We start from the raw sequence: 19,197 nt of genomic DNA on the forward strand, positions 1-19,197 counted from the left end.
GTATATTGTGCCATAATATGCCACAGAACTGCAGGTCTGGATTCTTGCAGCTAATGGTAACCGCACCCGCGGTACTTGCCACTAAACACGAGTGCTGGGGTATAATCTGTGGCGAGGAGGGGTCTCATGCTAGCTGATGCATCATGTGCAAAGTGTTTCCAGCACCGAGACACAGTGGTCGCCTGCTTTCAAGTGCCCAGGCGCCAGTTTCACCATTAATACCTAAACTCCGGCATCGATACTCCCGATTTTTCTTATCAGTCGTTCATTGGCCTCTATGTGTCCAGGCTCGTGATAAGCACCTCGTACAGGTTTTGCCTCCAATGTTCACCTTCCAGTACCTGACTGGTAAAGTGGACAGTAGTGAGTGCAGGCCTCAAGCTATAACGCGCATGGGCTATAATTCTGAATCTGTGGTTTTAGCCTTATAGATACATCATTGTGGGAGCCTGTAGCTACTATAATTATCTACCCGTTACTTCCGTCTTGTCCGCGTTGTAGAATAAGTTGCTTTGCGGATATAGGCGTTGTATCCGCGTAGTGGAGGAAGCCATTAGGCGGGCACCGCACGGGTTTACACCCGTATACAGTCCGCCAAGTGAAATGATTCGCGGACAGCGTCCATTCCGTATACAGTGCTAGTATCTCCTGTGCTAGGTGAAAAAAAGTTGTGAATTACAGGTGGCAGCCAAGAAATGGTTGCAATGATGTTAATGCTAAATTTTTTTTTAATAATGGCTGTGTGCATTGTTGATATCTGTTACCATTAACATCATTGCAGCCATTTCTTGGCCGCCACCTTTGATTTCACAACTTTTTCACCAAGGTTTTTTAAGGCTGCACCTTTTTCACAGCTTGACTGTATTTTTGCGGATTTAATATACCAAGATATATACACTGCATCTTGGCTGCATGACATAAATGCATCTGTGTGTTTGTAGTGTATGATGACTATTCAAGATTTTAAATGAATATGGGTTTTACCTATTCCAATACCACCATCACCAGGGGACACCAGTTCATGCTGTTTAAATATCATTAAAGTGTAGATCAAAATATTTTTAATAGGTTAATTAATTGATGGGGACACTTTGCCTGCATTTGTAGTTAATGCTAATTCTGCAAAGAGTTCTAAATCCTTATTACATAATTACTATGTTATAGTTGTATCACACCCATGAGGTTTGTATCTGATTTGTAAACATGACACCCAAGGGCCGCAAGCCGAGGGTGGAGTTCTTTACAACTCAGATGCATACCAAATGGGTGTGTTATAACTGATTTGTGGTATGGGGCGTGCAGAAATCAAAGGTGCCCATTTGTAACATGGAAGGAATAAGAAGGCAAGGTTATTGGCTACCGCTGAACGCTGTGTACAAGGAACAATTTTACTTACTAATTACTGTCCTGATGGGTAGATAATTCATTGTTAGCTAGTTTATTCATTGGTAGCGCATTTCCCATGCATGAGCACAAGGTGTATATTAATGCCAATCACTCCAGCCATTGTACTGCTTCACATCATTTAGACGGGTGTAGCTGAAGTGTATGATATTCATTGTTGAGTTGTTTAGTGCTCTAATAGTCTTGATGTATTGGTGAAAGAGCATGTGGTATATAGATACCAACCCAGCCCAGCAGTTGTACCACTTCCCGTTTGTTCAGATGAGTGCAGTGCTGTGTGTTTATTTGTTCCAAACGATACATCTCCTTGATGTATTAGCTAAATTTGTTGCCTTGTATTGTGAATTCCTGTGTTGGTCTGGTGTATGGCTTCATTTGATGTCTTTCAACTAATTAGTGGCCATACTGTGTGGGCAAAAGGAAGTACTTACTAGCCGTGTTAAAATTATTTTTAAGCCAGTTTACAAAACACTGGCAGCAGCCTTTGATCAGCCCACTCACCATACTACAATCAATTTTTAAGTATGGTGCGTGGGCAGATAAAAGGCTGCTGCTAGTGTTACAAATCAGTTGAAAAAAGTAATTGTAACATAGCTAAGTGCCTCCTTTTGGCCACACAGTCTAGCCACTAATTAGTTCAAAAGACATCAAACAAAACCAAACACCAGACAAACACAGAAAGTCACAATGTATTTGGCTAATAGTGTACATCAAGGAGATGAATCGCTCTGGAACGAATTAACACACAACACTGCACTTGTCTGAATGAATGGGAAGCAGTACAACTGCTGGGCTGACTCTGTAACTAATTGTATACCACATGCTTGTTCGCCAATGAATTAAGCTAATCAAGACTATTGTAGCATTGCAAAACTCAACATTGAATATCAGACACTTAAGCTATACCCATCTAAACAATGAGAAGCAGTACAATGCATGACTGGAGTGATTGGCATCAATACACATGGGAAACGAGCTACCAATGAATAAACTGTCTAACAATGAATAAACTAGCTAACAATGAATAAACTCGCTGCCAATGAATAAACTAGTTAACAATGAATTAACTAACCATCAAGGCAGGTAAAATCTTTCCTTGTATACAGCGTTCAGTGGTAGCCAATATTAGCTTTCTTGCTCCTTCCGTGTTACAAATGGGCACCTTTGATCTGCGCACGTCCCATACCACAAATCAGTTTGAACACATTCATTTGGTTTGTATCTGATTTGTAAACAACTCCACCCTCGGGTATCATCTTTATAAATTAGATACAAACCTCATGGGTGTGTTACAACTATAACTTGTATAAATTGTTAATTTTGTACTGTTATGTGCTGATCTGGTATACAGGCTGTGCCTTTAGCAGTACATAATCATGACAGCAAGTATAATCATTACACAATATTAGTTTTCATTTTATAATACAAATGCACAATAATTTATTGTTATTACTGGTTACCCATTGCACTGCTGCATGAAACTTGTTTCATATGTCTCCCAGAGTAGTTGTCCATATATACATGCAGTCATGCAGAGTGTCATCACTTATGTATGTAATGAAAGTATCATATTTGAGGCAGGAGTTAATTGACAAGTGGATGGCAGTTTGTTTTGTAGACATGGTTCGCACTCAGAGTAAGAAGTTGGTCACATGATAGTACACTATCCAACTGGGAACCCACAAGAAGCTGGACATGGAGGGAGTTACAACTGTACATGTGACATCAAAACTTAGACTCAATGGAGTGCATCAAATACTGATTATATTTTTTGAAAAGTTGTACTGCTGCAATATGTACACCTATTCTATATCTCAATGTTACTTATCACTTTTTGGCTACACTGTAGTATGTCACAATTAAATTCACACATCTAGCTCTACTTTATACTTTAAGTCAACTTGCAGGAGAGTATCTGAACTTCACAAGTGCTTTCATTTCAATACATTTTTATTGCTATCGATTTGGCAGGATGCATATCCTTTTGTTTACTACAACGAAACCAAAAACTTTAAACTCCTCTTGGTTAAGCGAATAAAGTGATATTCAAGTTCTTGTTGCTAGATCCTTTCTTCACTAAGAACTAAGCACTCCAAAATTTACGAATTTTAAAACCAGACATGTGCCCTAGCCAACCTTAATGCATCCGGTTTACTGAAATCGTTTTTCGAAAAGTGTGTGTGTACTGGCTATCTATCTACCTATGTTTGTCCATACGCATTCACGTGAGCAAAACTGTTAAATGGTAATAGCAGCTTGCACATAAGAAATGAAAGTGAAATGAAGTCTGTAGTGAATTCCAACACAGGTAAACTTTCCTCTGAGGTGGTTTCTTTTTTCCCCCAGGATAGATGTGTTGCCCTTGCACCCTTGCCAACCACCCCCAGCACAAGCAAGGACATGCTGGATCACTAAAACAAATGACTACGGAAAAGACAAGGCCAAAAACCTTAACCCCTAGGCTTAAGTCTATTATGCTCCAAAATTTTCCAATTATTCTTTCTGGCACTTCTTTTTTTTCCACCTATTATTCCAAAATTATTCTCACAGCACCATATTATACCCAAAGTCATGCTTACAACTCACACACTATTAATAAAGAGTTCATTGCATAAATTAGAGTATGAAGTCATAATAATTATACTACAGATTTAATTTACCACAAGTGTATAGTACTTATAATTACAGCAATGCACAATAATGTAGTCAATGTCCTGTCTAACGATTGTTGTACCTTAACATTACAGATGCTTGATTATAATCTTGAACTAACTGTTCCAGTTGGTCTCCAAATCCAGAGTTTAGCAGGGAAAAGACTCGTTCGACAGCTGCTGAGGATGGCTGTACAAGTAAAATTTTTTTGACTACAGCACACCAATTTGGCAGACTTGTTTCCTGACTTTTCCACCATGATAGTTTGTCAACTGTGTCATCAAGATACTCAGCCTTAGCAAAATAAGCCGGAAGCTCAGCCTTCAAGTTGCATATTTCTTCAGCAGAAAGAAATGGAAAGGATTTAAAAGATCTACTGATGAAGCATTAGGGTTAAGATTCCTTACCATTATTGGATTTGTCAACCGTGAAGCTTAATGGAATTTTCAAGCTAGTGTTAAGCTGTAGATTAAAATATTCTAAACCTGGCTGAATACACTGCTTGGCATGTGCTATGAGCCTTTTTTGGGTTGTGAGCCTTGGTGAAATATCTTGTGCATTTGGAATATTCTCCACTTGAATTGATGTAATCACCTCTTGAATAACTTCGTAACAAGTAAATGCTAAAGGCCCATCACCCTCCAGGTTATATGTAGCCTTTACAAAAGGCTCTCCCCAATCAACAACAGCAGCTAATTCAATTTTCAGATGGTGTAACTTTTGCGTATCTTCAAAAAATGAAAGTAGCCTAGGCCTGGTGTGTGGAATAAAGTCACTGTTTTTGGTCAGAAATGGTTTTATGTCTCCGAATTATAGCAATAGCTGTTGCATAACCTCCCACTTGCTCGACAATCTAGTATGGCTGTACATTGCCATAGCTTTGCCAGGTTGCTCTTTACACAAAAACTTTGTTTTAATGCTATGTGAAAAAAGAGTCAACCATGCACTAACAAATTCAGCAAGATTTGGAAGTTTAAAGTGATCACCCACTAGGTCCAAAGTGTGTGAAAAATATCCAATGTCCAGGGAATTCTGGTATATTATTTTCATTGTGCATATGGCAACGTTGTTCAAAGAGGCATGATCTCTCATCGTAGCACCAACAAACTGCAAAGTAATTCCTATAGAAGTTGACAGCACACTGATCAATTCCCGAGCAATTTCCTCTCCAGTCTGGCTTTTGGCAAGTAGCTGAACTCTAACCAACCTTTGCTCTACAGTAAATGAGTCACTGATGAACCTCAGAGTGATTGCAAGTGCATCACAAGTATGAGTTGTCCCATCAAATATGACACCAACATGCTTGTTTTTGATTTCATCTTTAATTTGCATCTCTTCTTTTACAACAAAGGGAATTAAGTCATACAGAAGCATTCTGTCACAGACACGGTAGCCACCCTCCTCCAATAAATCCTGAAGAGGGCCAATTTTATTCAAAGGTATACCTGCTCACAAAAATGGTTTTAGCACTTTCACACGAAAAACTTGCTGTGTTGGTGGTAATGTTTTTCAATGAAGGTGAACATCATCATTGTACTTCTGGAGCGTTTCTGCTAGATCTCTTTCTCGTGCTTCCTTTTTACTCATCCTTTCCTTTCCTTTAGCATGCTTGGATGATTTCACATGATTCTCCACAACGCTTTTCTTAACTCAGCTCTTCTCTACAAGCTCTACAAAACAATTTCTTGTTAGCAACTGAGAAGGGTTCATTTCTATATTCTTTAACTCACTGTGCAGGGTCAATACCTTTAGGCTCATTTGCAGAAGTTCCTCTACACCTTTGTTTCCGGAAGGGGGATTCCTAGCTTGAGCTCGCTTCCTAGAGAGGCTCAAGGTCTTAGGAGCTTTCAAAATTCTCAACAATGAAATGGTTTGTGGCTGGGTCACTCCTAAGATTGTTTCTATTGTCTCGTGATCTCCCTCGTGTTCCCTACTTGAACAGCTGGACCTTCGCGATTGAGCACCGTCAGTAGTACCATAGAGAGATAATCTATGGTAGCACTACTGCCAATGATTTCTACGTCCGAATCGATAAAACTCTCATGATCAACCATTTCATTATCAAATTCATCGCTCCCGCTGGGTTCATCTGAGTTAAGAACATCGTTCAATACACCGTCCATTGCACTTACTTCCAGAAAGTTCCAGATTATTTCCAGATATGTCTAGAATTTGACCAATTATTCCGGAATATTCTCTGATTCTTTTCACCACCTTTTATTTCCAAAATTATGCCGGCATAATAGCTAATTTCCCTCACCGCCACATTTGCAGAGGCCTCCAATTTACTGCTTCTAAACTGCTATAACTTACGCACCATACCATATAATCCTATAAAACTATTTATCAATTTACTCACTATAGAACAAGGAATTTGATTGTCAAGTTGCTGTTTACACATGAACAACCACAAAGCCATTATATAATTTTAAAGTGCAAAAATCGGCCTAAGTGAAACCAAACTTGTAATTTCACTTAGTCTACTTTACAGGCCAGGACTGTTTAGGCCAACGATTATAAATTCGTTGTTTCCTACCCTAGTCAGACAAAAAATACCATACGGGCGGGCGGCTATTATTTATTATATTGTTAAAATCTGTTATTTAAAATCAAGTATATTAAAGGGAGCCCTTTAACTCCAAATTGCTTTTTAAACCAGGCGCGTGCCCACAGCCGGCCAAAGGCCGGCTGTGGACACACACCTGATTTACTGAAATTGTTTTCATAAAAACGTGTGTATGTGTGTGTACCTACTTACCTACCGACCGACCGACCGACCGACCGACCGACCGACCGACCGACCGACCGACCGACCGACCGACCGACCGACCGACCGACCGACCGACCGACCGACCGACCGACCGACCGACCGACCGACCTACCTTTGCTTGTCCGTACGCACCCATGTGAGCAAAAACATTAAAAATGATAAAAAGCAGCCAACATGTAAGAAATGAAAGCTAAATTAAGTCTGTATTAAACTTCCACACACATAAACTTTTCCCTGAGGTGGTTTCTTCTCGGCGGTCTGAGATATGGGTATTTATAGATGTTTAACAACTTTAAAACAACACTGAAGGCCTCTTTGGCTATCAGAGGTAGCATGTCCTTCAGGATGAAAGGGGGCATTACCCGTACTTATGTGAACAAAAATTAAGGGCAGCCTCGAGGCTTTCTCTATACAATTCACATGAGAAAACACGGTAGACACACTATAAAACAGTTGAGAAGATACTTCTGTGCGTAATTTGCAGTTTAAAGTGGTTTGTTATAGTTACGCTTCCTTAACAGTGTATAGCAACGTAATTACTGAATTTCAAAATAATTTATGAATTACAAAATATGGTAAATTACAGTATTTACAAATTCTAATTATCCAGGTGAATTAATAATAATTATAACATGAATATCAACTAAATTATATACATGGCTGATTAATTTAGTTAGAATGGGATAGTATTAATTGCATGGGTGCCTGGTTTCTAGCAGTAGTACAACATAAGGCCTTCTGGTATACAGGCTCTGCCTTTACCAAGTACTTTAATTATAATAACATCAACTTGTTTCTCTCGGATTCAGGAGAGCTAGATTCAAGGTTGGTTGTGATTTGACTAAGATTCAACCTCTAGAAGGTTAGATTTGACTTTGAAGTGTTGTAGTGTTTCCTGTACTGCCAGAATGGGTTCACCATGCTTGTGGTGACACATGCTAGCTAGTACTGTATTTACTAGCCTGACTCTGTAGCTTCTATCAACTTCAACAGTACAAATTTTTCGAATGTTTCACACATCAATAACAGATTAAGAATGGGACTCGTGTTGATGTGCATCTCAAGTTTACTAATGGCTACTTGAAGAGATTCATTACTAGTATTAGGCTAGATTCCATGAACCAAATAACATCAGAAACTCACATAAGAGTCCACCTATCCAATAACCTAGTCTTCATCCCAATGACACAAGGACACAACTGAACTCCCTGCCAGTATTAATATTTAGGTCACATGACTACCAAATGCAATAATAAATTTGCATGCAGCTCTAAAATTACCATGCAGGCGGATGACAGGAAACAAGGAATCTACAATTGGTGGCCTTATAATAGCACAATAAACATTGCTAACCTGTTTACAGTTGAAGCGATGATCATCAAGTCTGGTTTTCCAGCATTTGAGCAAGTGCACATGTACATACAGACATGAGATCAATGTTTTGAGGCATAAAAAAGTAGCAACACGCCACTCCAACTTATATAATCCTCCTCCCTACTGTTTCTCTTCATTAGTAGTACCATTATCACTTCGAAGAATCATCTACAATGCTTGTTATCAACATTCCTAAAGTATGTGATTGCATCATCTAACCGTTCGATAGTGCACGAGAGACCGGTTATCCCTATTACTGTTCACTTAAGGGCGTGGCCATCACAGGATAAGCACAGGAGCTACTAAAATGCTTAACTGAAGTTACAGAGCACTTAGAATGTGATGCTATGGATGTTCATATATCAAAACCGCCAATTGGCCGTTGTGGCGGTGAGAGGGTTAATAAGACAACCAGAGTTGGGGGTAACTAGTTACTTTTGTAACTAAGTTACATAACTGATTACTTTTAAAGTAACTAGTAATATAACTAGTTACTTGCTTTGTAACTAGTAACTTGTAACTAGGAGTAATTGTCTGAAAAGTAACTAAGTTACAATAGTAACTAATTACAATAGTTACATTGTAACTATAACTAATTATGCTTTAAAAGCAAGAGTACTTCAATTTTTGTGCCATAAATGTTACAGCCACATTAAGTAGACAGATGCTGTGTACTGTTCTCTATGATTCAGCTTGAATAACAGACGTAGCAATAATTAAAACTGACCTGAAATAGCCACAGAATTATTATTTTAAGTGCACATATGTATTGCATCCCTTAATGATGCATATTTGAGCAAAATTCATGTTACAAAAGCTAAAAACAAGTCATAATTTATACTACGAAAGTAACTAGTAACTAGAGTACTTAGTTATCTTTCAAAAGGTAACTGTAACTATAACTAAGTTACATGGGATAAAAGTAATGCGTAACTAGTAATTAGTTACATTTCTGAAGTAACTACCCCAACTCTGAACGTAACCATTACAGAGATACGATATGGCTGACAGTGTCAAAACCGCGTAAGGATAACTTTGTGAATTACTGACAGTAAGCCAGTAACACCATCAATCTTGCTGTAACACAAGAAAATGGTCTTACTTTGCTAGAAAACACGTTTAAAAATAAAATAAATAAAACTAGATAAGCAAATCAGTCCTTAACTCAGCTGCAGTTATCTCATAATGCCAACTCGCATAGCACTTCATTAACTTCCTCACTTATAGCAAAGTTTTGGTAGCTACTGTATGCCAACTGAAGTTTTTCAAGCAAAATTGTGCTACAATACTTCAATCAAACCGACCTGTTATAAAAACCAGAGTAGCTAGAAACTTCCACTTTGGCACAGACAATATCACCATACCCTGCATGCAATCTCGCATGGCCAGACCGCTTTTTTCCATGTATTGGGTGGGGGGGAAAGGGTCTGGTGCATCTCCAATAGCTGTTTACTTCTGAGCCTGTCTGGGGACACTAATTGAATAACATTGGCCACAAAGGAGGCGCCATGACGTCAGTAAAACAATGAAATATTCGTACACTCCTGGTCTGGTTGTGAGTCTTGCTACACAGTATCATTGGCACCTCCTTGGCGGTCAATGTTGTTCAATTAGCATCCCCAGTGTCTGGGGACGGCTCAGAAGTAAACAGCTATTGGAGTTGCACCAGACCCTTTTTCCCCACCCAATATACGGGAAAAGCGGTCTGGCCACGCGAGACTACCCTGCACCATGGTGTATCTTCAACACAAATATTAAATTTTCATCAGCGATTTAGGAGTTAGCTACAGCCAATCAAATTTAATGTTTACGGAGTCACAAAGTTACCTCCATTTATCTTACAGTATATCTCCAGGTGTAGGCGACCTCCCTTGTTTCACTGCTTTTTATTTCCTTGATCCATTAAATTCCTAATTTTCTACTTGTATATGCGTCTGATGACCATAACTAGAGTTGGCAATGGAAAAATCAACCTCTACAGTTTCTCCTCCAACTCTGGGTGATCAATCCTACCCAAGTCTACATCAAAACCATAGGGTAATAATACGGTGCAGAGCTTATGATAACGTCCAGACACTAGCCAAAATCCGGTCAAATTGCATAGATGTCTGACCATAATGCAATTTGTCCAGACACTGTGTCCCATCAAAGCACAAGGAAGGAGCCTAAGGGCTGAGCTGGCATGCATCAACAATAACAGTCACTTGGTTGCCAGGAGATAGTATACATTCTTACAACCCAAGGGAGTGACCACAAATGTACCAATGCCAACCCTTTAGTGTACTGTAACCACATAACAGCTGCAGTAAGGCATGTGACATCTTACCACTTAATGTTCATTTGCTATGCTATAGTGGACATATTGGGCATTCATCTTCCACATGTCCAGTCAATTTTGGAAATTGTCTGGCCAATTCTGGTTTGCCAGGACATTGTGGCAGGACAACAGAGAAGTCTTATCATAAGCTCTGCGGTGATTCCCCTTGCTGTGTCTGTAGTGCGCATTTAAATTTTTCGCGATTTTTCAGGTTTTTAAATAAAAATGGGCAGCAGCATCAGCGAAGCTGTTTAGAGCGCTTCAGTGTTTCCATGAATGGTGCATTACATGGTAAACACTATGCTATAGAAAACTGATGCATATTGTTGGTGAAACAGATGCTGCGAGTTTCTAAATCATAGCGTGAAAGAGGGAATCAGTTTGCGTTAGTACGTAAACACAGTAAATGTCCACTTAATAAGATCCAAAAAGGTGCCTGGGAGTTAGTAAACCAACCTTGGACTTTGTTAAGTGAGTTTCAGTTGGTTTATTTTTCATTGCAGACCCGTCAAGTGCCGTTCTAGCGAAAATTGCAATACAGCGAATCACCTTTTAAACAAGTGTATTTTATAGAGCACCTCACCCAATAACCTAAAATAGCAACGGACAACATTCGAGATGTTCCTGTCCATTTTTATGAAATGAGCTGAAATCTGTCAAAATTTACGACACGGCTACATCCCAAACGGAATGCATTCGGTCGCTACCGAACCCACCATTTAAAACTAGACCATTGGTAGGCTCCATCCCCTGAGTTACAAGTTAATCCAAATAGGGTCGATTTTTTCATTGCCAACCCTACCGTAACTCAGTTATTAAATTGTACCTTTCTTCTCATGGCTGCTGTGCAGTAATTTAATAATTCACCCAACTCTGACGCCACTATCCTCGCCACTATATACCACAACTTCTGGCACAACAACTCAAATTCTTACACTTCCTCGTGCACGCCTTGTTTATGTAAATAATTTTTTTTGTATAACCCGAAAGAAATTTTGTCAAAATCAAGGCACCGTGTCGTGCGGCCAGTACAGCTAGTGCGGGCGCACGATAGATAGCTAAGTGTGTATTTACAGGAACCAAGAAAACGCACATCCGTAGCTCGATAATGGCTGGACGGAAATTTATCATTTTTGTTGTGGAAACTCCCTTCGTGGTAGAGCACCTCCCATTCCAAATTTGATAGGAATCCGCCCATCCATCACTGAGATACGCGCCTTCATAGTTCGTCATATTCTCTTCGTATTTTTCTTCTTAAGGCCATTCCAAGTGGTAACCCTGTTTCTGGTCCCCGCCCGCATCAATTATTGGTGAGGCCATTATTAGTATTGTGCATGCGTGTGTTACAGCGATACTTAACATGTCACAGACAACAACTCATCATTATCATTGAGATCATTCTTATAATATAGTGTATGCATTTACAAGTCAAAGTGTTAATAATACCTTAAAAGTCCTAATAACTTGCTATAAATATATAGTTACATATCTCAGTTAGGATAATCTTTGTTATACATTTTAATAACATAAACTCTGTTACACTACTCCCCACTCCAAGAGGACTGTCCGCAGTCCCAGAACTAATTAATGTCGGACATAATCATCATAGCGTGTTGGTGGATGCCTTGTTCTTTCAGGGTAATGCCTTGGTGGTTGTGATGGGGCAGTCACTGTTTGCTCCTGTTGTACATTATCATCATCTTCATCAACAAGCTGTAGGTTCCTCCCGATAGTAGAGTCAGGGATGGGTGGTTGTGTATCCATTTGTGGAGTGCTCGGTTGTGTTGAATTGTTCAGTCTCATGTTACTTGGACACAGCTTCAACCAATCAAAGTAGGCCACCTTTCTCTGGTTCCTGTTTAGGGTGTACTGAATCTGGTAAGTAACATCTGACAGTTTCTTGACTATCTTAAAGGGTCCCATCCACTGATGATTGAGCTTTTGTCTAGGGCCTTTCTTTGCAACTGCTGAATGAAGCCAGACTAAGTCACCTGCTTTGTAGGGTTAATCGTGAACTTTCTGATCATAAAACTGTTTCTGGCAAATGTGAGAGTTAGATAATCGTGCTCTCACCAGGTCGTAGGCAGTTCTCAGCTGCTTCTGAAGTGCCATTGCATATTCTCCTGGAGTAGAACTTGATGGAGTTGGTGTGTTAGTCTCATACATTACATCCAAAGGTAGTCATGCCTGTCTGCCAAATATCACGTAGAATGGCGTATAGCCAGTCGAGGATTGCACGCTAGTGTTGTATGCCATACACACCTTACGGATGTACTGCTCCCAATCAAAGGGATGGTCTCTGGCACAAGTTGATAGCATGTCAAGCAAGGTTCTGTTGAACTGTTCCACAAGCCCGTCACTTTACGGATGGTATGGTGTGGTTCTAGTCTTGTTAATGTTTAGCAGTCGGCATATCTGTGTGATTAGTTTGGACTCAAATTGACATCCTTTATCAGAATGTAATTGTTCTGGTATTGAAAACCTAAGGAATACTTCTTCTACAAGTTTTTCTGCTACTGTAGTTGCCTCTTGGTTTGGTACCGGAAAAGCCTCCATCCATCAACTAAAGTAATCCCCAACCACCATAATATAGGAATGCCCTTCTCACTCTCAGTTAGTGGGCCTACTAGGTCAACTGCTATAATCTGAGTGGGATAACCAGCTGAAATAGTTCCCAGAGAAGCATGCTGTCTTTGGGATGGATTCTTCCTTGTGGCACACTGAGAAAATGTTTGGCACCAGTTTTGCACATCAGTATAGTGCCCTGGCCAATAAAACCGTTCCTTCAGTTTGTTAAGTGTTTTTTTCTTGGCCTAAATGTTCACCACTGGTTCCTTCATGTGCCTCACATAGGATCTCAGTTCGCAAATTGTTTGGGACAATCAGCTGGAATGATCTAGAGTTGCTCATAGGCTGCACATAAACCCTATACAGCACTCCATTATGAACAGTGAGTTGGTCCCACTGTTGGAGGAGGCGTCGATATTCAACACTATGACCTTTGGCTAGGTCTGGTATTGGCTTCTGGTCTTTTTCTTTGGCTTTGAGTATTAACCCAACACAGTTATCAGCCAGTTAAAAACCACGTATGTCCTCAGAAGAGTATCCCCCTGTCATGTTGCTAGATGAGATGGTCATAATTGGCTGTTTCATGAGGTGAGACTCTCTGCCGTATTGCCGGCATGGGTAATGGGACAACGCATCCGCATTACTATGTTTTCGGCCTGGACAATGGATAATTGTAAAATTATAGTCCTGCAGTTTCTCCAGCCATCTTGCAAGCTGTCCTTCAGGCTCCTTGAATTGCTGAAGCCATGCCAACGCACCGTGATCTGTTCTAATGGTGAATGGAGCACTGAGGAGATACTGTCTGAAGTGTTGAAGATATGTAACCACAGCCAGGAGCTCTTTCCGAGTCACACAATAGTTTCTCTCAGACCTGGTAAGAATCCTGCTTGCTTAACATATTACATGCTCTGTGCCATCAGACTGACATTGAGATAACACTGTGCCTATCCCTGTATTGCTTGCGTCAGTATCTAAAATAAACTGCTGCGACCAATCTGGTAGGGCCAGAATTGGTGCTGAAGTAAGAAACGATTTCAAGGAAGCAAAAGCATTCTCGCATTGTTCTGTCCATTTAAATGGAGTTTTCTTCTCAGTTAGTTGGTGTAGTGGTTTTGCAATGGTGGCAAAGTCTTTCACAAAACGTCTATAGTAATTGGCGAGTCCGAGCAACTGCTGGGTTTCCTGGACTGAAGTAGGCCTAGGCCATTCCTTAACCTTTAAAGTTTTGGATGGGTCTGGTGCGATTCCTGCCGAAGAAACAATATGGCCAAGGAAATTTACCCGATGTTGTAAAAACTGACATTTTCTTTGGTTGTAGTTTTAACCCAGCCTGCTTTAGTCATTCAAATACTTGCTGAAGGTTTGCTAAATATTCTTCAAAAGTTCTCCCCAGAATAATTATTATTATTATTATTATTATTATTATTATTGATAATGGATACACACAACACTAAAATACAAAAATATGCTTAGGCACTAGGCCTTTGTCATCGAGGTATACGAGACAAGTAGACCATTTGAGTCCAGCCAGCACAGAATCCATCAGACGCTGAAAAGTGGCAGGCGCGTTACAAAGTCCAAAAGGCATTACGTTAAACTCAAAAAGGCCCTCTTGAGTGGAGAATGCAGTTTTGGCCCGATCCTCCTGTGCCACCTCAACTTGCCAATAACCACTTTTCAGGTCTAATGTAGTGAACCAAACTGATCCTGCTAAAGTGTCCAAAGTATCAGGCCCGTAACCAGGGGGGTTCGGACAACCCCCCACCAGGATTACCAATTTTTAAAAAAAGTTTTAAGCTGGTGTATAAGACATGGACAGCCGAAAGGTAGAGAGGGGCTATATGTAGGGCACTGAAGGCTGCTCTGAGGTGTTAACTAAGGTGGAGCTAAGCCCCACCTCTACACAACTAAGATCTAGGTGGGGATGAAATTTGCTAAAAAGATCGATATATTCTAATAGAACACTCACTAAAATACTCTAATACAACAGTCACTTCTTATTTCTTATTATTAATTACTAGGCAGGCAGCACAGCTGGTTTGCCTAGGATGTAAATCACAGAACACGTTACAATCAATAAGTTAAAGTATGTATGCTACATTGTGTATGTTACAGTTACTAATAATAAACAGTGCATGTGTTGATTACAATTACTATTCATAAATAATATGTTACAGCATACAGTACATACATATAATTGCTAGTTACAATCAATCAGTGAGTTATAGTGCATATATTACAATAAAAAAGAAAAGAAAAGTTACGATAATATAGTTATACAATTAATAACTCACGTAGTTGATTAGTAAAATTATCTAGAGTAGCAGCTTCGATAGCAGAAATGGGTAGTAAGTTCCAATCACGAAAGGATTTTAGAAAGTAACTATTATGATAAAAATTAGTTCTAGCAGTAGGTATATTGAAGTGAAAATAATGTTGAAATCTAGTGAAGGGTGTGGTGGTAGTGGCTGTAATATAGATAGGTATTTCTAGTGAAATTGAATTGTGTAGTCCTTGGTATAAGATAGAGAGCCTTGAAATTTGTCTTCTAATGTTCAATGCGGGCCATTGCAATTCTGAAAGCATGCTGGTCACACTGTTTTCCCACTTAAATACAGTCACTCAAATACTCTAATCATTCATGGTTAAAGCTTTCAAACAATTAAGACCAAGCTGAACCTCTTCTATAATGTGCTTATCTGAACACCGTGCTATACCTATTTTTCAGATTTGTATAGTTGTGGTAAAATCATCAGATTAGCTAGTATTATTAGTAAAGTGTAGACAACCCAAATTATTAATTTGTGGCTCCTTAATGAATTGTACTGATGTAGCTGAAGAGGTCTGTGTTTTATATAGCTGCTAGGTAACAAATAGTAGTTACTGCTTAGTATACCTGAGAAATGCTTGTGTGCATGTAATGCTCTTAATGTTCAGTTAAATATTTAGTACTGGCCTGCTAACTATATATAGCTAGGAAGTTCACAATAAAAACTATCTGCATGAGTATATTTGCAAAGTCCTACAGTAGCTCTTTCACTGATGTGCAGGGGTGTATATGGGCAGGCATGCATGGGGTTCTGGAAACTCCCCTCTGAAAATTCAAGTTAAAATAGCTGTAATAATATTGATAAAGGACTAAACATACAATAAGAAATCATAAATCAATGTAATTTTGAAGTATTTTATTGTTTAAAATGTGTGGGGGTATGCCCTAAGACCCCTGCACTTATGATATGGGAATCACCACCAAATATGTGAACCACCTTGGAAAAATGCCTGGTGTATTTAACTATGTACTTGCATGTGCATTGTCAGCCTACTTAGTCTCTGTCCTAATAAACCACAACATTATACAGCACAGCCAAGAAGTCACATGTGACCTAGATAGCTCATGTCACTTAAGTGTGACACAAAGGAATAATAGCTATATTGATTGAGTAGAGGAGTACTGAGCCAAACACCAATAAGTTGATAGTAAATGGTTAACTTCATGTGTTGATTATTTCAATGTATAGAAGCAATGTACACTGGGTGAAAAGTTCCATGTCCGCTTGTAGGTAATGAGCATAAAATTGCCATGAAATGTGTCATTTCAGCCACATTTCATACTTAGAACATTAGTAGATTTCAGTAAAGTTTCATACAGAGGATAGAGAAAGATTTACTGCATCTAGAATGGTGCTGGAAATGAGGCAGTGAGGAAATGTACATTTTAACACTATGAAATGCATACAGGATGTAAAAAATCCTGTAGCTGAAATCAACATTTTCTATATTGTGCATCTGCTTTATACTGCGCTAGTAATATAGCTAGCAATGTCTCGCTCCTGTGTTGTATTTAGTACTACCCACAATACGTATTTCATTAATAAGTAAAAAAGCACATCATTTGTACAGCAACTATAATTTTCAGTTCACAAATTGAAGTTCTTGATACCTTCAGGATTTTTTTTTTCTGAGGGATGTTACATCACTAAAATTAATGTAGATTTGCTCTTTTACTTCTGTCCGTTGAGTGCAGCTTTCTTCTCCTAATCTGTTTCATCACTAGTTATATATAGTTCTTATAGGTAGCATCTGTAAAAATGTTGTTACAATAAAAATATTGCTATGGCAATTTTTTTCTGTGACAAACCTTGAATTAATGTATACTATTCCTTGTACAGTGTCATTCATAGCTTTCACAAGATCCAGCCATGATCACAGGTTTCTCCACTGCCTAACTTCAATAGACCACAAAATACTCATTTCCAAGAACCATAGCAGAACTTACTATGTGATTTCATCTACAGTACTACCACAACACATCGTCAGCAGTCCAAGTTTTGAAAGCATCCACTGTGAAAAAAGAGGGATATAAGATGGTATTTCCAGTGGCTTATTGAATACAAAAAAGCTTGATATAACCTGTATTATACTAACAATCTCATGCAAGGCTTTAGTTAATGTGTTAAACATACTGAAACCATATATGTGATGGTATAGTATGGGTATTATATTCGATATGTGACTGGATTTTGGAAAAACGATCCAAATCGCACATTAGAAGTTCCGAGATAAACGGTTTTAAAGAATTGAAGCCAGCATAACTCTCCAAGGATAGCAAGCACGCGTATAAAATTTACACAAAAGATGCATCAATCTGTTACCTTTCAAGCCACTTCCAGTACTTGTAGCTGCTTGTACAGTTTCCCGCCAAATAAGATAGAAAATCTGAGCAGTTGGACGAGCGAAGTAGTATCACGAGTGCTCACAAAGGGGTGGAGGTTGGGGGGTGGTGGGGAGGGCAAAAGATAGACCTCAAAATGGAGGCAGACCACGATTGGAGTCCAGACACCAGATTACAGGGCTGTGCTGGCTCCTTAGTGGCTGATATGTAGCAAAATCAGCAGAGAACACGTCTGGCCAACATTATAAGGCTGTCCACCAGTAAACCACTGACTCTTGCCAAGCCAGGTCGTTCACAAGGCCTGAAACCGCCATTTGAGCACTCCACACCACCCAGAAAAGACGTGTGTAAAAACCAGCGTCGTGTAGTTTGAGTAGTGCTGAGGGTCAAAACTTGTAGTACGATAGTGTAGCTATCCACTGGTGGTGTTAGTTTGATTTTGCCTGATGTGCGATTTGGATCGGTTCTGTGAAATCTGGTCACATATAAGCTATTTCAGGTAATGTGGTAAACAAACTGAAACCATATATGTAATAGTATAGTATGTATTATACTAAACTATAACATGAGTATAATGCAGGGTTTATATTAAAGCTTATTTGTATTCAATAAGCCACTGGAAATACCATATTATATCCCACTTTTTTCACAGTGATCAGTAACTACTTTGTAACTTCCTTTGAAAACTTTACGTAGCTAGGTGATGTTGATGGCAGATCCCACTGCCATGCAATGATAGATAACAAATTAATAATGAATCATGAATTAGCCACATCTTCTTACCTCACAATTGCTACAAATGCAGCTCTTCCTATATGTCTTTCTGCAAAGTTCCCTATGTCAGGGTAGCTTGCTCTTGCAGTCATCTATAAAGTAGACTTAACCAACTCACTGTGAGGTAGTTGTACTAGAGATGATGAGTGCTTGTGGAATGCACCCAGTTGTCTCTCGACCCAGGGGGTGTTATCCTCTACTCCTTTTGCCAGCAATCAACATGCGATTTTGTAGCCGCCAAATGCGTGTAGCACTGTAGCTAGCTACTGTAGCAAAGGTATACAATATTATTGTGGCGTCGCTAGAAACTGGCGGAAAAGGATGGAAGAGGCGATATCTATGAACGATCATAAATGCTGTGACAGTCTTTATAGCTATACGTACCTGCAGGTAAGTCTGCCATGGAGCACAAGCACTGTTCTAGTTCTGGATGACAACAAGCTGCATCATTGCTAGAGCCTCGTTATTAACTACGACTAGTATTTTTGTTACTACGTATCCTATAGCCATGCAATTTTTAGCCCTTATTGAACATTTAATTAGCTATATAATACAAGTCGCTGAATTCAAATTAATATATTCGGTTCCATTACTGAGATATGACCTGTTATGTGATGGGGTGTAGTTTGTGCCCACATTCCCTATTCTCACAGGCCCGGTCACAAT

General features: G+C 39.3%; 1 protein-coding gene and 1 long non-coding RNA gene across 4 annotated transcripts in view; both read right to left on the minus strand.

Moving 5' to 3' along the window:
• Positions 1-11,475, minus strand: part of LOC136254686 (uncharacterized) — a 123,657-nt gene extending 112,182 nt beyond the window's left edge. The window contains exon 1 of one of the 3 annotated variants that reach the window (XM_066047401.1): positions 11,344-11,475. In XM_066047401.1, the coding sequence (XP_065903473.1) occupies positions 11,344-11,355 (12 nt within the window). In that variant the 5' untranslated portion in view covers positions 11,356-11,475. Of the gene's footprint in view, positions 1-8,179; positions 8,382-10,027; positions 10,120-11,343 lie in introns of those variants that run through there. The other 2 variants (XM_066047402.1, XM_066047403.1) reach the window with 2 other exon arrangements.
• A 5,463-nt stretch (positions 11,476-16,938) lies between these two features.
• LOC136254429 (uncharacterized) lies at positions 16,939-17,424 on the minus strand. Its single transcript, XR_010700477.1, has 3 exons — positions 17,362-17,424; positions 17,224-17,311; positions 16,939-17,165 (listed from the first exon to the last, which is right to left on the minus strand). It is a non-coding gene; the product is annotated as an uncharacterized lncRNA (long non-coding RNA).
• Positions 17,425-19,197: the final 1,773 nt, after the last annotated feature.

Source organism: Dysidea avara, chromosome 4 (genome assembly GCF_963678975.1).
Source record: "Dysidea avara chromosome 4, odDysAvar1.4, whole genome shotgun sequence".
Taxonomy (NCBI): domain Eukaryota; kingdom Metazoa; phylum Porifera; class Demospongiae; order Dictyoceratida; family Dysideidae; genus Dysidea; species Dysidea avara.